General features: G+C 64.8%; 2 protein-coding genes across 2 annotated transcripts; one reads left to right on the top strand and one right to left on the bottom strand.

The window, feature by feature from the left end:
* Positions 1-1,537: 1,537 nt before the first annotated feature.
* On the top strand, positions 1,538-11,758 carry GRK1 (G protein-coupled receptor kinase 1). The gene is made up of 8 exons (XM_074983073.1): positions 1,538-1,568; positions 2,707-3,426; positions 4,412-4,539; positions 6,915-7,072; positions 7,168-7,251; positions 7,717-7,841; positions 8,273-8,474; positions 11,184-11,758. The coding sequence occupies exons 2-8, from the start codon at positions 2,728-2,730 to the stop codon at positions 11,477-11,479; spliced, it is 1,692 nt and encodes a 563-aa protein (XP_074839174.1). The 5' UTR covers positions 1,538-1,568; positions 2,707-2,727; the 3' UTR covers positions 11,480-11,758.
* A 2,096-nt stretch (positions 11,759-13,854) lies between these two features.
* On the bottom strand, positions 13,855-22,073 carry SHBG (sex hormone binding globulin). The gene is made up of 9 exons (XM_074982887.1): positions 22,028-22,073; positions 20,869-21,014; positions 19,120-19,433; positions 18,237-18,426; positions 17,091-17,252; positions 15,321-15,486; positions 14,982-15,127; positions 14,125-14,344; positions 13,855-14,026 (listed from the first exon to the last, which is right to left on the bottom strand). Exons 1-9 carry the CDS (start codon positions 22,071-22,073, stop codon positions 13,863-13,865), a joined length of 1,554 nt encoding a protein of 517 aa, XP_074838988.1. The 3' UTR covers positions 13,855-13,862.
* Between the last annotated feature and the right edge of the window lie 48 nt (positions 22,074-22,121).

Here is a 22,121-nt window from a genome sequence, read left to right as displayed (position 1 = left end):
CTGGTTAGAGCAGGGGGTGGGAGCCAGGACGCCTGGGTTCTCTCCCTGGGGGTGGAGCAGTGGGGCAAGGGCCCAGCCCTATGGGGGAGGCTCCCTAGGAGCTGAGTGAGTCAGGGCTGGGACGAGTTAGATCCAGCTTGGGGGAGTCCGGCCCAGGAAGAAAAACAAAGCAGTGGGGCCCTTCCGTGTGCTCCAGCTGGGGTTTGTGGCAGCCACTCCCCAGTACAAACCAGTAACCAGCCTCCTGGGACCAGTTCCCTCCATGCCGGAGCCAGGGCAGGTTGCACACAGCTCATGGGAGTGGTAGTGGGGGGGGGTGGGCCGGGAGCCAGGACTCCTGGGTTCTCTGCCCGGCGCTGGGAGGGCAGTGGGGGCTGGTGGTTAGAGCAGGGGCCGGGAGCCAGGACTCCTGGGTTCTCTCCCCGGTGCTGGGAGGGCAGTGGGGGCTGGTGGTTAGAGCAGGGGGTGGGAGCCAGGACTCCTGGGTTCTCTCCCCGGCGCTGGGTGGGCAGTGGGGGCTGGTGGTTAGAGCAGGGGTGGGAGCCAGGACTCCTGGGTTCTCTCCCCGGCGCTGGGAGGGCAGTGGGGGCTGGTGGTTACAGCAGGGGCCGGGAGCCAGGACTCCTGGGTTCTCTCCCTGGCGCTGGGAGGGCAGTGGGGGCTGGTGGTTAGAGCAGGGGGTGGGAGCCAGGACTCCTGGGTTCTCTGCCCGGCGCTGGGAGGGCAATGGGGGCTGGTGGTTAGAGCAGGGGCCGGGAGCCAGGACTCCTGGGTTCTCTCCCTGGCGCTGGGAGGGCAGTGGGGGCTGGTGGTTAGAGCAGGGGCCGGGAGCCAGGACTCCTGGGTTCTCTCCCCGGCGCTGGGTGGGCAGTGGGGGCTGGTGGTTAGAGCAGGGGTGGGAGCCAGGACTCCTGGGTTCTCTCCCCGGCGCTGGGAGGGCAGTGGGGGCTGGTGGTTACAGCAGGGGCCGGGAGCCAGGACTCCTGGGTTCTCTCCCCGGCGCTGGGAGGGCAGTGGGGGCTGGTGGTTAGAGCAGGGGTGGGAGCCAGGACTCCTGGGTTCTCTCCCCGGCGCTGGGAGGGCAGTGGGGGCTGGTGGTTAGAGCAGGGGTGGGAGCCAGGACTCCTGGGTTCTCTCCCCGGTGCTGGGAGGGCAGTGGGGGCTGGTGGTTATAGCAGGGGGTGGGAGCCAGGACTCCTGGGTTTTCTCCCCGGTGCTGGGAGGGCAGTGGGGGCTGGTGGTTAGAGCAGGGGTGGGAGCCAGGACTCCTGGGTTCTCTCCCCAGCGCTAGGAGGGCAGCGGGGGCTGGTGGTTCGCGCCTGTGCCCTTTGATTCCTGAAAGCCGGGCGGACGGGATTTGGCTAATGGCCGGTGACAGGCCCGGGGCCTGCAGCCATTAATCCCCCCTTGCTCTGCTGTCTAGGGCGGATCGCCTGGCCCCGGGTTAATTCCCAGCGATGGCCTGGGGGGTGAGTGGGTAATGCCCGGCACTCAGGCCCGGCTGGCCGGTGTGGAGTGAACCCCTGGGGGACGGACGGACAGACCCCCTCCCTCTCCGGCTGAGCACTGTGAGTCCTGGGGGTGCCTGTGGGTCATAACCCCTCTGGGCACTCCTTTTAGTGTGGGGCAGGGGAGGTGGGTGTGAGGGGCGGCGGGGGAGGCACAGAGGGACGGGGCTGTGAGTGAGGGGCGAGGGTAGCTCTTTGTGGGGTTTTATGTGTCTCCCCCCGCCCAGCGTGTGAAGCAGAGTTGAGCTAGAGGCCCCCAGGCTGTGTGGGGCGCTGTGGGGTGGGCTCTGGGGGCTGAGGGGTCCCAATGAAGAGAGCAGCCCCTCGGCAGTGTCTGGAATTAGGGGGCCCCCTTCCCTGCCCCCCGCCTCCCTCCAAGCGTGGTGAAGCCCGGCCCTCGTGCAAGCTGCACTTGGACTCGTGAAATCGGCTTACACGCCGTGCGCGTTAAAGGGGCTTTTGATCCCCCACCCCGTGAGAACTTCCCTGGTCCTCCTGGCTGGGAAATCTGCTCACAAGTCCATCCCTGCACGAGTCCACTCGTGTGCTCACGCCCACTGGCCCCGGCCCAAGCGTGGCCGCACGCCCCTGGCCTGAAGGGGCTGTGCGAACCTGAGCAGAGCCACAAGTGTGCAAGCACAAGCCTGCACAAGCGTACGCAGCTATGTGAGGCCAGGGGGAAAGAGGCGCACACGCCAACCGTGCAAGGCTGACTGGGCACCGTTGCACACTTGTCCTTGTGCAAAGGGGCACACTGCTCGTGCCCAGCCGGGCATGTGCCTACACGCCCACAGAACAGCTCCACGCTCACCCCCGCGGGGCCAAACAAAAGTATTGATGCAGCCAGGCGTGCGTGGCCCATTCACAAGTGCCCAAAACACTAATGCTCGTGCAAACACCAGGCCTACCCTGCACCAGCTCGCGCATGAAGCTGCGGGGGGTGCACGTGCGAGCAGGCGGGCTGCCCCCCGGGCTCAAGCGTGAACTCACAAATCTGCATGCACACTGCTGGCTGGGGGGGTCTCCTTCCGTGCCCCCCCCTTCCCGAGCTGATCTCTGGCCCAGGCTGAGGCGGAGGGTGAAATCTCCAAGGCCCTCGTGCAAACGTGGGAGGGGGGTTATAGGTCTGGCTGACCACGCCAGAGTCCTGAGATGTGTGTGCTGTGCCGGGCCTGGGGGGGTCTCTTCTCTGCCGCAGGCGACCGACCGGTCCCCGGCCATGGACATCGGCGGGCTGGAGACGGTGGTGGCCAACTCAGCCTACGTCTCGGCGAGGGGCAGCGTGGACGGGGCGGCGGCCGCCACCCTGCGAGACAGGAAGATGCGGGCTCGCCTCCGGCTGCCCCACATCAGCCAGTGCGACCACCTCCGGCTCCAGGCGGCCACCGACTTCCCCAGCCTCTGCCTCCGGCAGCCCATCGGGAAACGGCTCTTCCAGCAGTTCCTGGAGGCCGAGGAGACCTTCCGGGCGGCCGGCGAGCTGTGGAGGCACCTGGAGGAGTACGTGGCGGCCGAGGAGGCCACCCGGCCCCAGAAAGCCCAGACGATCGTCAACCAGTTCTTCGACTCGGCCTCCAAAAGTTTCTGCTCCTTCCTGGAGGAGAAGGCGGTGTCGAGAGCCAAGGAGGACGCCTGGCACGGCCGGGGAGACCTTCTCCAGGAGGTGGAGAAGCAACTCCTGGGCCACCTGGAGGACCAAGCCTTGGCCAAGTTCAAGGAGAGTCTTTTCTTCGACCGCTTCCTGCAGTTCAAGTGGCTGGAGGGGCAGAGCGTGACGGAGGAGTGGTTCCTGGATTTCCGGGTGCTGGGCAAAGGCGGCTTCGGGGAGGTCTGCGCCTGCCAGATGCGCGCCACCGGCAAGATGTACGCCAACAAGAAGCTCAACAAGAAGCGGCTGAAGAAACGCAACGGATACGAGGCGAGCGGGGCAGCCAGGACGCCTGGGTTCTCTCCCTGGCGCTGGGAGGGCAGTGGGGGCTGGTGGTTAGAGCAGGGGGTGGGAGCCAGGACGCCTGGGTTCTCTCCCCGGCGCTGGGAGGGCAGTTAGGGCTGGTGGTTAGAGCAAGGGCAGGGAGCCCGGACTCCTGGGTTCTCTCCCGGCAGTGGGAGCTGGTGGTTAGAGCAGGGGGCCGGGAGCATCTCTGAATAGGTGTTCACGCAGTGCCTGGCACTGTGAGTGATATTGGCTGCAGGTAGGGATGGCCCCTTGGACCCTATCCCCCAGAGAAGGGGCCGGCTTCCCTTGGGGGTGTGGGGTGGCTTGGCGGGGGAGACAATGCCTTGTGGGGCGCAGCTTGGGGGCTGCAGGATACCACCATTACCTGGGTGTTTCTGCAGTGAGCTTAGACTGCCCTCAGTAGGTTTCAGAGTTAACAACCCACAAACAGCCAGCCACACAAAGCCACAGCCAGCCTGAGACACACACACACACACACAACCTGACACTCCACAGACAACCCAACACACTGCTTGACACGCACAGCTTGACAGACACACAGCCTGACAAAGACAACCCAACACACACAGCCTCCCCCCCAGACAACCTCCCAGCCTCGCACAACCTCGCATACACAGCCTGACACACACAACCTCACTCCCCCGACACACGCAGCCTGACCCACACAGCCAAGCCATACACAGTTTGCCGCACATCCGACCTGCTGCTCACACACAAACGCCCTCCCCCACGATCGCACCCACCGTGACCTCCGGCCCCGTGCCCCAGCATAGCCGCCCCCGCTCCGAGTTATTTTCGTCCCAGCTAATCCCGGCTGCGATTCCCTGGAAAGTTGCTGAGCCGCGTGGGCTGGACTCCCTCCCCGCCCGACCTCCGGCGGTGCAGCCGCCTGTGTGTCCTATTCCCCGTACTGCCCCGGTGACTCCTCCCTGCCCGTTCCCGCCAGGGCGCCATGGTGGAGAAGCGGATTTTGGCCAAGGTGCACAGCCGGTTCATCGTCACGCTGGCCTACGCGTTCCAGACCAAAGTGGACCTGTGTCTTGTCATGACCCTCATGAACGGGGGCGACCTCAGGTGAAGTGGGGGGGAGCTCCAGCCCCACACAAACCCCCTGGGCTCCCACCCGCCTCTCCTTCCTTCCGGCCGGCCGCCCTGTCCCCCCGGCCGCCTGGCTCGGTCGGCCAGGACTACGTGTCCCATCATGCACCATGGCCACGGCCTCCCCTGGAGCACCGGGTTCCCAGGCCTGGAGAGTGTGGTGCATGATGGGAGTCGTAGTTCAGAGGCCTTACGTCCTGGTGGGGAGGGACAGACTCAGACAGTCGGGGGTGGGGTAAGGTCTTCAGAGTGTAAGTCTGGTGTCCTGGTGACCCCCCCACCCCCAGCCTGGGTCCCACCTCCCTCCGCCCTGGGATCCACGAATCTGTCGTCTCCCCACCCACGACCGAGGCACTGTGGGCCCGTCACACCGCCCTTGGTGTCCTCCCCAGGTACCGCGTGTCTGTGTCACTTCCCCAGGTACCGCGTGTCTGTGTCACTTCCCCAGGTACCCCGTTTCCGTGTCACCACCCCAGGTACTGCGTGTCTGTGTCACTTCCCCAGGTACCCCGTTTCCGTGTCACCGCCCCAGGTACCCCGTTTCCGTGTCACTTCCCCAGGTACCCCGTTTCCGTGTCACCGCCCTAGGTACCGCGTGTCTGTGTCACTTCCCCAGCTACCGCGTGTCTGTGTCACCGCCCCAGGTACCGCGTGTCTGTGTCACTTCCCCAGCTACCGCATGTCTGTGTCACTTCCCCAGGTACCGCGTGTCTGTGTCACTGCCCCAGGTACCCCGTTTCCGTGTCACCGCCCCAGGTACCGCGTGTCTGTGTCACTGCCCCAGGTACCGCGTGTCTGTGTCACTTCCCCAGGTACCGCGTGTCTGTGTCACCGCCCCAGGTACCCCGTGTCTGTGTCACTTCCCCAGCTACCGCGTGTCTGTGTCACTTCCCCAGGTACCCCATTTCCGTGTCACCGCCCCAGGTACCCCGTTTCCGTGTCACTTCCCCAGGTACCCCGTTTCCGTGTCACCGCCCCAGGTACTGCGTGTCTGTGTCACTTCCCCAGCTACCGCGTGTCTGTGTCACCGCTCCAGGTACCGCGTGTCTGTGTCACTTCCCCAGGTACCGCGTGTCTGTGTCACTGCCCCAGGTACCCCGTTTCCGTGTCACCGCCCCAGGTACCGCGTGTCTGTGTCACTTCCCCAGCTACCGCGTGTCTGTGTCACCGCCCCAGGTACCGCGTGTCTGTGTCACTTCCCCAGCTACCGCGTGTCTGTGTCACCGCCCCAGGTACCCCGTTTCCGTGTCACCGCCCCAGGTACCGCGTGTCTGTGTCACTGCCCCAGGTACCCCATTTCCGTGTCACTTCCCCAGGTACCCCATTTCCGTGTCACCGCCCCAGGTACCCCGTTTCCGTGTCACTTCCCCAGGTACCCCGTTTCCGTGTCACCGCCCCAGGTACTGCGTGTCTGTGTCACTTCCCCAGCTACCGCGTGTCTGTGTCACCGCTCCAGGTACCGCGTGTCTGTGTCACTTCCCCAGGTACCGCGTGTCTGTGTCACTGCCCCAGGTACCCCGTTTCCGTGTCACCGCCCCAGGTACCGCGTGTCTGTGTCACTGCCCCAGGTACCGCGTTTCAGTGTCACCTCCCCAGGTACCACGTGTCTGTGTCACTGCCCCAGCTACCGCGTGTCTGTGTCACCGCCCCAGGTACCGCATTTCAGTGTCACCTCCCCAGGTACCACGTGTCTGTGTCACCTCCCCAGGTACCACGTGTCTGTGTCACTGCTCCAGGCATTGAGTTTCTGTGTCACTTCCCCAGTTACTGCTTGTCCATGTTACCTCCTCAGGTACCGCGTGTCTGTGTCACCTCCCCAGGTACTGCATTTCCATGTCACCTCCCCAGGCACCACATTGCAGTGTCACCCCCCCCACACACACTCCCCACATACCGTCTTTCTCTGTCACCTCCCAGGTACCCAGTGTTTCAGTCTCACCTCCCCAGGTACCATGTTTCTCTGTCACCTCCCCAGATACCACGTTTCAGTGTCAGTCCCCAGGTACCGCTTTTCACTGTCACCCCTTCAGGTACCACGTTTCATTTTCACCGCCACCAGGTACCACGTTTCAGTGTCACCCCCCCCCCCCAGGTACCGCGTGTCTCTGTCACCCCCCAGGTACCACATTTCATTTTCACCCCGCCCCCAGGTACCGCATTTCTCTGTCACCACCCAGGTACCACATTTCTCTGTCACCACACAGGTACCGCGTTTCAGTGTCACCCCCCTGGTACCGCATTTCAGTGTCACCCCCAGGTACCGTGTTTCTCTGTCACCTCCCAGGTCCCCCGTTTCAGTGTCACCTCCCCACCACCTGCCCAAGCCCCATGTCTCTCTGTCCCCTCCCCAGGTACCACGTCTACAACGTGGACGAGAAGAACCCAGGGTTCCCGGAGCCAAGGGCTGTTTTCTACACCGCGCAGATCATCTGCGGCCTGGAGCACCTGCACCAAAACCGCATCATCTACCGGGACCTGAAACCCGAAAACGTGCTCCTGGACGATGGGGGTGAGGGGTGGCCGGGGGGCTGTGGGGGGGGCAGGGTGGGTGGGCGGAAGAGGCCCCCCCCCCAGCTGATCTCATGGGGGGTCCCCTCTGCCCAGGCCACATCCGCCTCTCGGATCTGGGGTTGGCGGTGGAGCTGCCGGAAGGAAAGGACAAGACGAAGGGGTACGCAGGGACGCCAGGTGAGTGGGGCCGGGGGTCCCCCGGGGGTGCCCCTCCCTCTGTGGGGCTGTGAGGGCCCCCGTGTCCCCCCCACCGCCGCTGGGGCTCCCCCTTCTCCCAGCCCCACTCCAGGGCCCCCCTTTTCAGACCCCGCCCCAGCCCAGAATCCTGCCCCCAACCTCCTCTCAACCCCCCTCCCCCTCCAGCCCCAGAGGGATCCCCTAACCCCCTGCCCCCCAGCGGTACCCCCCCACTGCCCCTCACCCCCCCCACCCACAGCGGGACCCCTCACACCTCCTGCCCCCCAGAGGGACCCCCTCAACCCCTGTGTCCCCAGTGGTACTCCCTGCCACCTCCCGCCCCCCAGGGGGACCCTCTCACCCCCTCCAGCCCCCCCTGCAGGACCCCCTCAACTCCTGTCCCCCCAGCAGAATCCCCCACCCACTCCAGCCCCCAGCGGGACCCCTCACCCCCCTGCCCCACAGGGTTCATGGCACCGGAGCTGCTGCAAAACCAGGAGTACGACTGCAGCGTGGATTACTTCACTTTGGGGGTGACCCTCTACGAGATGATCGAGGCCAAGGGCCCCTTCCGCAGCCGCGGGGAGAAGGTAAATGGGGACCCTCCAGACAGGGCCCCCGGGTCGCCCCTCTGGCTCCCTCTGCCCCCCCATCCCCCCACCTTCCCCAGCACCCTCTGGCTCCCTGGGGGGTCAGAGGGGGCTGGAGGGGTCGGGGGGGGACCAGAGGGAGGCAAGGGTCCAGAAGAGTCACGGGAGGGGCCAGGGGGGGTCAGGAGGTGGTGGTGGGGGCTCAGGAGAAGATGGGGGGCAGGTGGAGGACTGGGGAGCACCAGGATGCGAGGGGGGTTGGCAGCACCCCCAGCTGAGCCCCAGCAGGGCAGGGGTGGGGGGCGTCTGTGTGTGCAAGCATCCGTGCAAGCACCTGTGCATCCGTGCGAGAGTCCATGTGAACACCCGTGCGAGCGTCCGTGCGTCCGTGCGAGCGCTCGTGCGAGTGTCCGTGCGTCCGCGCCCCGCAGGTGGAGAACAAGGAGGTGACCCGGCGCACGCTGCAGGACCCGGTGTGCTACTCAGAGCGCTTCAGCCCGGCCTGCCGGGCCGCCTGCGAGGGGCTGCTGGCCAAGGACCCGGCCGTCCGCCTGGGCTTCCGCGACCACCAATGCGCCCAGCTCCGCGCCCTGCCCCTCTTCCACAGCCTCAACTGGGGCCGGCTGGAGGCAGGTAACGCCCCCGCTGAGCCCAGCCCCTGCACCTCCCGCCTCCCGAAGCCCCCCCACCCCCCCGGGGAGCGTGTGCGCGCGGTGGTTGTGGTTGGGTTGTGTGTGTTGTGGTTGGATTGTGTGTCTGGTAGTTGTGGTTGAGGTGTGTGTGCAGTGGTTGTGTTTGGGTTGTGGGTGTGTCCGGGGGTTGTGGTTCGTGTGTGTGTTGTGGTTGGGTTGTACGTGCGGTGGTTGTGTTTGGGTTGTGTGTGTGTTGTGGTTGTGGTTAGATTGTGTGTGTTGTGGTTGGGTTGTGTGTGTGATGTGGTTGTGGTTAGATTGTGTGTCCGGTGGTTGTGGTTCGTGTGTGTGTGTGTGTGTGTTGTGGTTGGGTTGTATGTGCAGTGGTTGTGGTTCGTGTGTGTGTGTGTTGTGGTTGGGTTGTGTGCGCAGTGGTCATGGTTGGTGTGTGTGGCGGTTGCAGTTCGGTTGTGTGAGTGGTGGCCCCCATGGAGAATTGGGCAGTAGTATCTAGAAGTTGTGTTGTATGGGGTGGTTCAGTTGTGTTTGCAGCTGTCACAGCAGAGAACTGGGCCGCACAGCTTAGACGGTGGGTTATGTGTGGTGGTGGTTGTGGCTGGGTTGTGTGTACAGCAGCTGCAGTGGGGAACTGGGTGGCACAGTCTGGCAGTTGGGTTGTGTGTGGAGTGGTGGTGGTTGGGTTGTGTGTGGTGGTTGCAGTTCTGTTGTGTGTGTGGTGGCCACCATGGAGAACTGGGCAGCAGTGTCTGGAGGTTGGGTTGTGTGTGTATGCAGGTTGTGTTTGGGTTCTGTGTGGTGGTGGTTATGGCTGGGTTGTGAGTCCAGTGGTTGGGTTGTGTGTGTGTGTGCGTGTGGTGCTTGTAGCTGGGTTGTGTGAGTGGTCATTACAGTTGGTTTGTGTGTGTGGTGGCCACAGTGGAGAACTGGGCAGCAGTGTCTGGAGGTTGGGTTGTGTGTGTATGCAGGTTGTGTTTGGGTTCTGTGTGGTGGTGGTTATGGCTGGGTTGTGAGTCCAGTGGTTGGGTTGTGTGTGTGTGTGTGCGTGTGGTGCTTGTAGCTGGGTTGTGTGAGTGGTCATTACAGTTGGTTTGTGTGTGTGGTGGCCACAGTGGAGAACTGGGCAGCAGTGTCTGGAGGCTGGGTTGTGTGTGTATGCAGGTTGTGTTTGGGTTCTGTGTGGTGGTGGTTATGGCTGGGTTGTGAGTCCAGTGGTTGGGTTGTGTGTGTGTGTGCGTGTGGTGCTTGTAGCTGGGTTGTGTGAGTGGTCATTACAGTTGGTTTGTGTGTGTGGTGGCCACAGTGGAGAACTGGGCAGCAGTGTCTGGAGTTCGGGTGGTGCGTATGGAAGTTGTGGTTGGGTTGTGTTTGTGGTGCTCACAGTAGAGCACTGTACCACACAGTCTAGACGTTGGGTTGCGTGTGGTGGTGGTTGCGGTTGGGTTGTGTGTGTGGTGGTTGCAGTGGGAAACCAGGCAGTGGTGCCTGCAGGGTTGGGTTGTGTGCATGGTATTGTGGTTGGGTTGTGTATGTGGTGGTTGCAGTGGGTAACTGGGCAGTAGGCCTCACAGGGTTGTGTGTGTGGTGATTGGATTGAGTGTGAGATGGTTGCGGTGGGTAACCAGGTGGTGGTGCCTGCAGGATTCAGTGTGTGCATGGTAGTCAAAGTTGGGTTGTGTGTGCAATGGTTGTGGTGGGCAACTGGGCTGTAGCGCCCACAGGGTTGGGTTGTGCATGTGTGGTGGTTGGGGTTGGGGTTGGGTTGGGTGTGTGATGGTTGCAGTAGGCAACCAGGCAGTGGTGCCCTCAAGGTTGGGTTGTGTGTGTGTGGTGGTCATGGTTGGGTTGATTGGGTCATGGTTGTGGTTGGGTTGTGTGCGTGTGGTGGTCATGGTTGGGTTGGGAGTGCGATGGTTGTGGTGGTTAACCAGGCGATGGTGCCCTCAAGGTTGGGTTGTGTGCGTGTGGTGGTCATTGTTGGGTTGGGTGTGCGATGGCTGTGGTGGTTAACCAGGTGATGGTGCCCTCAAGGTTGGGTTGTGTCCCTGTGTTGGTCATGGTTGGGTTGGGTGTACGATGGTTGCGGTGGTTAACCAGGCGATGGTGCCCTCAAGGTTGGGTTGTGTGCGTGTGGTGGTCATGGTTGGGTTGGGTGTGCGATGGCTGTGGTGGTTAACCAGGTGATGGTGCCCTCAAGGTTGGGTTGTGTGCCTGTGTTGGTCATGGTTGGGTTGTGTTGGGTTGGGTGTGCGATGGTTGCGGTGGTGCCCTCAAGGTTGGGTTGTGTGCCTGTGTTGGTCATGGTTGGGTTGGGTGTATGATGGTTGCGGTGGTTAACCAGGCGATGGTGCCCTCAAGGTTGGGTTGTGTGCGTGTGGTGGTCATGGTTGGGTTGGGTGTGCGGTTGTGCCCTCAAGGTTGGGTTGTGTCCCTGTGTCGGTCATGGTTGGGTTGTGTCCCTGTGTCGGTCATGGTTGGGTTGGGTGTACGATGGTTGCGGTGGTTAACCAGGCGATGGTGCCCTCAAGGTTGGGTTGTGTCCCTGTGTCGGTCATGGTTGGGTTGGGTGTACGATGGTTGTGGTGGTTAACCAGGCGATGGTGCCCTCAAGGTTGGCTTGTACCTGGCTGGTTCCCCCCGCCAGCCCCACATCCCGACACCGCCCCACGCTCGTTTCCATGCCTCCCCCCAGGCCTTCTGGAGCCTCCCTTCGTGCCCGACCCCAAGACGGTCTACGCCAAGGACATCGATGACGTGGGGGCCTTCTCCACGGTGAAGGGGGTGGTGCTGGATGACCAGGACAAGGCCTTCTACGACGAGTTCTCCTCCGGCACCATCCCCAGCCCCTGGCAGGAGGAGATGGTGGAGACGGGCGTCTTCGGGGAGCTCAACGTTTGGGGGCCCCAGGGCACGGTCCCCAAGGACCTCGACCGCACAGTGGCCGCCAGCAGCGTCAACAGCAAATCAGGGACGTGCCTCCTGCTGTGAAGGGGAGGGTGGGGAACGGACCTCCTGTCCCCCCACCGAGAGACTTGGTTGGACCCCCCGGGGGCCAGGATGCCCCTGCTCTACCCACCAGCCCCCACTTCTCTCCCAGCACCGGGGAGAGAACCCAGGAGTCCTGGCTCCTGGCCCCTGCTCTAACCACCAGCCCCCACTGCCCTCCCAGCACCGGGGAGAGAACCCAGGAGTCCTGGCTCACCCCATCTCCCCCTGTAGAACATCCACCCCTTAAGAGACATGGGGAAGAGAGTGAGGGCTGGGTGATTACCGTGGTGAGTGGGGCACTGTGAAGTGCTGAGTGTCAAGTCTTTAGCTTACACACACCTGCACGACAATCGTTCACAGTAAACAGTCGCAGTTGTGTGCAAAGACCCGCGTCTTCCCAGGCCTGTTGGTGGAGAACACAGTCGGAATATCAGACTGTCGCCTGCAATCAGTCACCTCAACAAAACAGGAGCATGAGAACAATCAGCTCCTGGGACACGTCCTCAAGCTGGTGTTCAGTCACACAACTCTTGGCAGACTGACACACAGCACCAGTTGCAGACAAGGACAGTCTTACGGCCACTTGGATAAGTGACACACACAGTCATACAGACACTCGGAGTAACTAACATTGACACGGCCGATAGTCACACAACTTTGTGCGCACAGTGACAGTCAAACAACCACTTGGGATAAGCTACACACGCACGCATACACACACACACACAGTCGTACAGACACTGTTCCAGTGGCAGACACAGCCACTCGGAGTAACTAAGAGCCACACAGCCGATAGTCGCACAGCCTCGCACAAGTACAGTCATAAAACCTCCACCGAGCACAATCCTACGTGCGCACCGTCGCACAAGTGCGCTGTTGTTAAACGAGTCACGGCGCTACAACAGCTCACTTGCACACTTGGCCCTTCACACTCACCGTCGCTACAAGACAATCGCAACCAATCTCAGCTGCTCACAGGCATGCTATCATTAACAGCCGCACAGACACCGATAAGGAGACACCCTGACAGCAGTTCCCTGACGGGACCGCACAACGTCACAGCTCAGAACTACAGCCCTGCATTGTCACAACCCGCCAATGTCTGTGGGGCAGCATCACAGCCAGACCAAACTGCCTAGTTACAGCCAGACAGTAGCACAGACGTAATCCCACCTCATCACAACTACACGTAGCTGTGACTGACACCCACCTGGACACACAACTGCTCCCATGCCCAGAAACCCCACAGCCACAACGTGCACTGTCCTAGACACACGATGGCTCCCAGGCCCACACCATCAAGGCTACACCTGGCCACGACTGACACACAGACACACACTTGTTCCCAGGCCCACACCATCAAAGCCACACCTGGCCATGACTGACACTCACACAGACACACACCTGTTCCCAGGCCCACACACAGCTGAAACCAACACAGACACACCACTACTTCCACGCCCACACCATCAAAGCTACACCTGGGTACGACTGACACCCACCCGCTTCCATGCCCACACCATCAAAGCTACACCTGGGTACAACTGACACCCACCCGCTTCCACGCCCACACCATCAAAGCTACACCTGGGTACGACTGACACCCACCCGCTTCCAGGCCCACACCATCAAGGCTACACCTGGCCACGACTGACACACAGACACACACTTGTTCCCAGGCCCACACCATCAAAGCCACACCTGGCCATGACTGACACTCACACAGACACACACCTGTTCCCAGGCCCACACACAGCTGAAACCCACACAGACGCACAACCGCTTCCACGCTCACACCATCAAAGCCACACCTGGCCATGACTGACACTCACACAGACACACACCTGTTCCCAGGCCCACACACAGCTGAAACCCACACAGACACACCACCACTTCCACGCCCACACCATCAAAGCTACACCTGGGTACGACTGACACCCACCCGCTTTCAGGCCCACACCATCAAAGCGACATCTGGCTGTGACTGACACCCACGCAGACACACAGCCGCCCCCAGGCCCCTCCCCACCTGACACCACCCCAGACACACAAACGCTCTGGGGCACAGTCCCACAATGTTACAGTCGGACGCCATCACAGCCAGACGCTGTCACGGACAACCACCCCCAGAGCCAGCCCTTACGGTGTCCCAATCTCTGGCTCCCACTGCAACACCCGCCCCCTCCAGCCCAGCCGGCCTGTCACACGCCCTCCCCAGCCACAGCGGCACCCAGCTCTCCCCCAACCCAGCACCCCGTCACCGCTGCTGCCGGGCGGACCCCCGCACCGCCTGTTGCGTCCCGCCCACCGCGTCCGTCACCCGAGGAACAGGGGAGACGGGCTCGCCCAGAGGTCCCTTTAATGGGTGCCAGGTTCCCCCCCCTCAGCTCCCTCCTCCCGCCCCCTCCCCGGGGCAGCTGTGGGCCCAGATGGTGTCGTTCCGGAAGAGAGCCTCATCCAGATCCAGGGGGTGGCCTTGCACTCGGATCCCCCGCAGGCAGCCCCGGAAGGGCCCCCACTCCGGAGGGCTGGGGGTCTCGGGCCCCTCTGCAAGGGAACGCGAGGGGAGGGGGAGTTAGGTGGTAGGGAAAAGGGACCCCCCCGATTCCACCCACCCCCCAGCCAATGGGGATGGGGGCACTTACCTGGTAGCCCCCCAATGAAGAGCCGGGTCCCCCGGTCCAGCCAGGCCGCCCACAGTGCCTGGAAGTCGGGGGGCTGGCTGGGCAGGGACCCCTGGTGGGTGCCAAGGCGCAGGGCCAGGTGGGAAGGGGAAACCTGCAGGCTCAGGGGGGCGTCGAGGCAGGGTCCCTCCGGCAGGGTCAGCCGCAGCTCGGTCCGGTTCCCCAGGCGCACCCTCATGTCCTGCCGAGAGCCAGGGGGGGCGGCGCCCATGGGGACAGGTCTAACCACCAGCCCCCACTGCCTCCCAGCACCAGGGAGAGAACCCAGGAGTCCTGGCTCCCACCCCTGCTCTAACCACCAGCCCCCACTGCCTCCCAGCACCGGGAGAGAACCCAGGAGTCCTGGCTCCCACCTCCTGCTCTAACCACCAGCCCCCACTGCCCTCCCAGCGCCGGGGAGAGAACCCAGGAGTCCTGGCTCCCAGCTCTAATCCCCAGCCCCCACTGCCCTCCCAGCACCAGGGAGAGAACCCAAGAGTCCTGGCTCCCACCCCCTGCTCTACTCACCAGCCCCCACTGCCCTCCCAGCGCCAGGGAGAGAACCCAGGAGTCCTGGCTCCCACCCCCTGCTCTAACCACCAGCCCCCACTGCCTCCCAGCGCCGGGGAGAGAACCCAGCAGTCCTGGCTCCCACCCCCTGCTCTAACCACCAGCCCCCACTGCCTCCCAGCACCGGGAGAGAACCCAGGAGTCCTGGCTCCCACCCCTGCTCTAACCACCAGCCCCCACTGCCTCCCAGCGCCAGGGAGAGAACCCAGCAGTCCTGGCTCCCACCTCCTGCTCTAACCACCAGCCCCCACTGCCCTCCCCAGACTCACCGTGGGGTGCAGGACAAGGCTCAGAGCCAGGCTGCGGTACAGACCCTCCACAGCCAGCAGCAGCCCAGTCTGCCGTGGGGCCCGGAGCCCCATCTTCACCTCCAGCTCCCAGCTCCCGTTCAGGGGGGCACAGTTATTGGCCAGCTCTAGAGGGGGGGAAGCGGCTTGGCTCAGGAGCTGTATCTCAAGGGGATCTGGTGCAGGGGGGTCCCTGTGGGGCAGGGGGTTTCCCTTGGGAGTGGGAGGGGCAGTAGCAAAGGGGGGTTCCAGGGGGAAGGGGAGAAGCTAGGGGCCGGGTCGGGCCAGGGGGTGGCCCGGACGCCTGGGTCCTCAGTGTACCTGCCAGGGGGAAGCTGGCCAGCCCAGCCCCAGGGAAGAAGCTGCCAGGCCGCAGGTGGGGGAAGCAGGGCTTGGAGGACCCCCCCAGCGGGGGGCCTTGCTGCCAGGTGGTACTCTGGTTCAGCCAGACCCAGCGCCGCATACAGCCATCCAGCGCCGCGTCCAGCTGGAACATCGGGGGTGGGGGGTGAGAACCCAGGAGTCCTGGCTCCCGGCCCCTGCTCTAACCACCAGCCCCCACTGCCCTCCCAGCACCGGGGAGAGAACCCAGGAGTCCTGGCTCCCAGCCCTGCTCTAACCAGCAGCCCCCACTGCCCTCCCAGCACCGGGGAGAGAACCCAGGAGTCCTGGCTCCCACCCCCTGCTCTAACCACCAGCCCCCACTGCCCTCCCAGCGCCGGGGAGAGAACCCAGGAGTCCTGGCTCCCACCCCCTGCTCTAACCACCAGCCCCCACTGCCCTCCCAGCCCCGGGGAGAGAACCCAGGAGTCCTGGCTCCCACCCCTGCTCTACCCACCAGCCCCCACTGCCCTCCCAGCACCAGGGAGAGAACCCAGGAGTCCTGGCTCCCAGCCCTGCTCTAACCACCAGCCCCCACTGCCCTCCCAGCGCCGGGGAGAGAACCCAGGAGTCCTGGCTCCCAGCCCTGCTCTAACCAGCAGCCCCCACTGCCCTCCCAGCACCGGGGAGAGAACCCAGGAGTCCTGGCTCCCACCCCCCTGCTCTAACCACCAGCCCCCACTGCCCTCCCAGCCCCGGGGAGAGAACCCAGGAGTCCTGGCTCCCACCCCTGCTCTACCCACCAGCCCCCACTGCCCTCCCAGCACCAGGGAGAGAACCCAGGAGTCCTGGCTCCCAGCCCTGCTCTAACCAGCAGCCCCCACTGCCCTCCCAGCAGGGAGAGAACCCAGGAGTCCTGGCTCCCGGCCCTAACCAGCAGCCCCCACTGCCCTCCCAGCGCCGAGGAGAGAACCCAGGAGTCCTGGCTCCCACCCCCTGCTCTACCCACCAGCCCCCACTGCCCTCCCAGCACCAGGGAGAGAACCCAGGAGTCCTGGCTCCCGGCCCCTGCTCTAACCACCAGCCCCCACTGCCCTCCCAGCGCTGGGGAGAGAACCCAGAAGTCCTGGCTCCCACCCCTGCTCTAACCACCAGCCCCCACTGCCCTCCCAGCGCCGGGGAGAGAACCCAGAAGTCCTGGCTCCCACCCCTGCTCTAACCACCAGCCCCCACTGCCCTCCCAGCAGGGAGAGAACCCAGGAGTCCTGGCTCCCACCCCTGCTCTAACAACCAGCCCCCACTGCCCTCCCAGCAGGGAGAGAACCCAGGAGTCCTGGCTCCCACCCCCTGCTCTAACCACCAGCCCCCACTGCCCTCCCAGCGCCGGGGAGAGAACCCAGGAGTCCTGGCTCCCACCCCCTGCTCTAACCACCAGCCCCCACTGCCCTCCCAGCGCCGGGGAGAGAACCCAGGAGTCCGGGCCCCACCCCTGCTCTAACCACCAGCCCCCACTGCCCTCCCAGCAGGGAGAGAACCCAGGAGTCCTGGCTCCCACCCCTGCTCTAACAACCAGCCCCCACTGCCCTCCCAGCAGGGAGAGAACCCAGGAGTCCTGGCTCCCACCCCCTGCTCTAACCACCAGCCCCCACTGCCCTCCCAGCGCCGGGGAGAGAACCCAGGAGTCCTGGCTCCCACCCCCTGCTCTAACCACCAGCCCCCACTGCCCTCCCAGCGCCGGGGAGAGAACCCAGGCGTCCGGGCCCCACGCACCGGGGACAGCAGCTGGGGGGCCGGCAGCAGGTGGCCCCCGACGGCGATGCGCATGTGGGGGGCAGCGCGCTGGGTGATGGGCTGGAGGACGTGGCTCAGCGCCAGCAGCTCAGCACCGTCAGCTTCGAGGAGAACCGAGTTCCCCTCGTTCCGCACCCGCAGCTGGGGGGAAGGCGGGGCTGATAGCGGGGACCTGAGCCCCCTCCGCCCCCGACTGGCCACCAGCCCCCCACCTGCCCCGGCTCTGTCCTGAGCGCCTGACCGGTCCCCAACCAGCCCCCCAGCTGCCCCCCAGCCCCACCTGCCCCAGCCCCCCACCTGCCCCCCAACTGGCCCCCGGCTCTGCCCTGAGCCCCTGACCGGCCCCCGACCAGCCCCCCACCTGCCCTCTGACTGGCCCCTGACTCTGTCCTGAGTCCCCAACTGGCCCCCAGCCCCCCACCTTCCCCTGTCCCCCCGACTAGCCTCTTGCTCTGTCCTGAGCCCCTGAACGGTCCCCTGCCCCCCAACTGGCCCCCCAACAGCCCCCCACCTGCCCTCTGACTGGCCCCTGACTCTGTCCTGAGTCCCCAACTGGCCCCCAGCCCCCCACCTTCCCCTGTCCCCCCGACTAGCCTCTTGCTCTGTCCTGAGCCCCTGAATGGTCCCCTGCCCCCCAACTGGCCCCCCAACAGCCCCCCACCTGCCCTCTGACTGGCCCCTGACTCTGTCCTGAGTCCCCAACTGGCCCCCAGCCCCCCACCTTCCCCTGTCCCCCCGACTAGCCTCTGGCTCTGTCCTGAGCCCCTGAACGGTGCCCTGCCCCCCAACTGGCCCCCCAACAGCCCCCCACCTCTCCCCTGCCTCTGTACTGAACCCCTGACCACCCCCTGGTCCACCAACCAGCCCCCGATTGACTCTGGCCTCCTGACCTGCCCCCAGCCCCCCACCTGCCCCCTAGCTCTGTCCTGAGCCCCCGACCAAGCCCCCCGGACTCCCACCTGCTCCCCGACCAGCCTCCAGCCCCCACCTCTCCCCAGCCCCCCGACCAGCCCCTGGCTCTGTCCTGAGCCCCTGACCGGCCCCTGACCAGCCCCCCACATGTCCCCTGACTGGCCCCCGACTCTGTCCTGAGACCCTGATTGGCCCCCCCCCAGCCCCCCATACCTTGTGCCAGCGGCCGTCGTCCAGACGCTGCCCCCCGCGTACGACGACCGTCGTCAGGTTGTTGAAAAGCTGGATCTCGGCCCGGCCCCGCCGCAGCCCCAACAAGAACCAGTCGCTGCTGTCCCCCAAGTCCCCAAAGAAGATCACCCCCTCGGGATCCAGAGTCCTCAGCTCGAAGGAGGAGTCGGCACTGGGCGGGGCAGGGGGGACCCAGGTGTCCGGCCGCACCTGGCTCTAACCACCAGCCCCCACTGCCCCCCCAGTGCTGGGAGAGAACCCAGGAGTCCTGGCTCCCGGCCCCTGCTCTAACCACCAGCCCCCACTGCCCCCCCAGTGCTGGGAGAGAACCCAGGAGTCCTGGCTCCCGGCCCCTGCTCTAACCACCAGCCCCCACTGCCCCCCCAGTGCTGGGAGAGAACCCAGGAGTCCTGGCTCCCACCCCCCTGCTCTAACCACCAGCCCCCACTGCCCTCCCAGCGCCGGGGAGAGAACCCAGGAGTCCTGGCTCCCACCCCTGCTCTAACCACCAGCCCCCACTGCCCCCCCAGTGCTGGGAGAGAACCCAGGAGTCCTGGCTCCCACCCCCTGCTCTAACCACCAGCCCCCACTGCCCTCCCAGTGCCAGGGAGAGAACCCAGGAGTCCCGGCTCCCACCCCCTGCTCTAACCACCAGCCCCCACTGCCCTCCCAGTGCCAGGGAGAGAACCCAGGAGTCCTGGCTCCCGGCCCCTGCTCTAACCACCAGCCCCCACTTCCCCCCCAGTGCTAGGGAGAGAACCCAGGAGTCCTGGCTCCCAGCCCCTGCTCTAACCACCAGACCCCACTGCCCTCCCAGCGCTGGGGAGAGAACCCAGGCATCCGGGCGCCCTGCTCCTAGCTGTACCTGGTGACCCGCGAAAGATCGATCTCCAGGGTGGCTGTCGGGGTGACACCCCCCCAGTATTGGCCTATATTCAGCGTCTCCTCCTCAGCCGGCAGCACCTGGAAGCAGGGGTCCTCCTGCGGCGGGGGAGGGGAAAGAAACAGGTGACTTTTAGGGTCCTCCCTTTCCCCGGCCGGCACTAGATGGGGAACCCACTGTTGGCAATACCCCAGCTGGCCACTGAGGGGCTTCCCTTTCCTCCTCGGCCAATTCTTTAGCAACTCTTCTGAGTCAGTATAAATTATCTGCCCGTAATGAGATGTGTGGGTGCTGATCTGTGGAGGTCAGTCCTCTGCCAGCGAGACTCCCAGGGCCGTGCTAATTCGTTCTGCACTGGGGAGCACATGCTGCATGTTACTGAGGGGCTCACCTTAACTCTGCCCCCTGCCCATGGGAGGCCTTTTGATGGCCGTGTCTGTCCCCCACTCGCCCCCAAAGGTTATTGCTGCTCTGGGGTTAGGCTGGAGTAGTAGAGCAAGGGGAGAGAGAACCCAGGAGTCCTGGCTCCCGGCCTCCTGCTCTAACCACCAGTCCCCACTGCCCTCCCAGCGCCAGGGAGAGAACCCAGGAGTCCTGGCTCCCTCCCCCTGCTTTAACCACCAGCCCCCACTGCCCACCTAGCACTGGGGAGAGAACCCAGGAGTCCTGGCTCCCAGCCCCCTGCTCTAACCACCAGCCCCCACTGCCCTCCCAGCGCTGGGGAGAGAACCCAGGAGTCCTGGCTCCCACCCCCTGCTCTAGCCACCAGCCCCCACAGCGCCAGGGAGAGAACCCAGGAGTCCTGGCTCCCGGCCCCTGCTCTAACCACCAGACCCCACTGCCCTCCCAGTGCTGGGGAGAGAACCCAGGAGTCCTGGCTCCTAGCTCCCCCTGCTCTAGGTCTCAGGTGGGGGACACGCAGGAGTCACCCTGTAGCTTCCAGCCTCCTCTGTCAGCAGCCAAGGTCCAGAAGCTCGATCTGCCTCAGTTTCCCCTTTTGCCCCATCACTGGAAGTCTCTTGTTCTGTCGTTAGACTTCTCCCCTCTCCCCCCATAGGGCAGAAACAACAACAGCACCCGAGGTACCAGGGGCCTTTTTTGGGGGGGGGGGCCCTGCATCCCCCCTTATAGGTTTTCGGAGTGGGGAGCCTTGTGAACTGTGAATAAATTGTGAGATCACAGGTACGCTGCCGAGAACCAGTGGAGAGACAGATTGAGCCCATTGGGAGCAGCCTGTTTTGTCTGTCTCTGGTTCATGGGTTCTTGCGGATTATTGGCCATTATCTCCTGATGCGGAAGCTGCTGCCGACCCCTTAAGACAGGGGGTCTAAACCCAGGGTCCCTAGACCCCCCGGGTATTACACGGGGCGCAGGGGAAAAAAGAAAACAAATAAAAATTACCTGTGTCACTGGCCGCCCCGCCCCAGAGGTGGGCGCATCTCGGCGCTGGGCGAGGGATCCTTGTGTCACCAGCCACCCCGTCCCAGAGCTGGGCGCATCTCAGCGCCGGGCGAGGGGTCCCCCTGTCCCTGGCCGCCCCACCCCAGAGGTGGGCGCATCTCAGCACCAGGCGAGGGGTCCCCGTGTCCCCGGCCACCCCACCCCAGAGCTGGGCGCATCTGGGCGCCGGGCGAGGGGTCCCCATGTCACCAGCCGCTCCTCCCCAGAGGTGGGCGCATCTCGGTGCCGGGCGAGGGGTCCCCGTGTCACCAGCCGCCCTGCCCCACTCACCTCGGCAGGGCCTGTGGGGTCCGGCCCAGCCCACGCGGCGAGCTGCCCCCAGGCCAGGAGAAGTAGGAGTGCGGCGGGGAAGCCCATGGCGTCTGGGGAAGGGTTCGGCTTGGGGCCAGGCGGTGCCGAGTCCACTGGTGGGAGGGCTGGCGGGTAAACAGGGGCACCGGAGCTGACGCCAGCAGCTGGCTCAAGGGTCAGGGCTGCTGGGAGTGAGCGATCACCGGGCATTGGCCTGAGAGGTGGCGGGAGCCGACGCTGGCTCGCGTAGGGAAACTGAGGCAGGGGAGGACAGAACCCAGCACTGGGTGAGGCTGGGGGGGGGGAGAGATCCAGAAAGGAGGGGGGGGCAACAGAACATGGCCCCTCTCCTGCCCACCCCCCTGGTTCAACGCAGACACCTCCACCCCAGAGCCTGGCGATGTTTGCTGAGTTACATTGGCCCAGAGCCGGGAGAGGAGGAGATCAGCCCAACCCTGGCACTCAGGGCCACCCCCGACAGGGCTCCAGAGGGCGCTGCGCCCTTGGGAGTCAGACCAGAGCTGGGCAGGTGAGGGGTCCCCGTGTCACCGGCCGCCCCGCCCCAGAGCTGGGCGCATCTCAGTGCCAGGGGAGGGGTCCCTGCATCACCGGCCGCCCCGCCCCAGAGATGGGCGCATCTTGGTGCCAGGCGAGGGGTCCCCGTGTCACTGGCTGCCCCGCCCCACAGGTGGGTGCATCTCGGTGCCATGGGAGGGGTCCCTGCATCATCGGCCACTCTGCCCCAGAGGTGGGCATATCTTGGTGCCTGGGGAGGGGTCCCCGCATCACTGGCCGTACTGCCCCAGAGGTGGGCGCATCTCAGCGACAGGTGACGGTTCCCCATGTCGCTGGGCGCATCTCGGCGCTGGGCGAGGGGTCCCTGTGTCACCAGCTGCCCCGCCCCAGAGCTGGGCGCATCTCAGTGCCAGGGGAGGGGTCCCTGCATCACCGGCCGCCCCGCCCCAGAGATGGGCGCATCTTGGTGCCAGGCGAGGGGTCCCCGTGTCACTGGCTGCCCCGCCCCACAGGTGGGTGCATCTCGGTGCCATGGGAGGGGTCCCTGCATCATCAGCCACCCTGCCCCAGAGGTGGGCGTATCTTGGTGCCCGGGGAGGGGTCCCCGCGTCACTGGCCGTACTGCCCCAGACGTGGGCGCATCTCAGCGACAGGTGAGGGTTCCCCATGTCGCTGGGCGCATCTCGGCGCTGGGCAAGGGGTCCCCACGTCACCAG

Source organism: Carettochelys insculpta, chromosome 34 (genome assembly GCF_033958435.1).
Source record: "Carettochelys insculpta isolate YL-2023 chromosome 34, ASM3395843v1, whole genome shotgun sequence".
Lineage (NCBI taxonomy): Eukaryota > Metazoa > Chordata > Testudines > Carettochelyidae > Carettochelys > Carettochelys insculpta.
The sequence above is the reverse complement of the archived record's forward strand: the minus strand, read 5'-3'. Positions and strand labels throughout refer to the sequence as shown.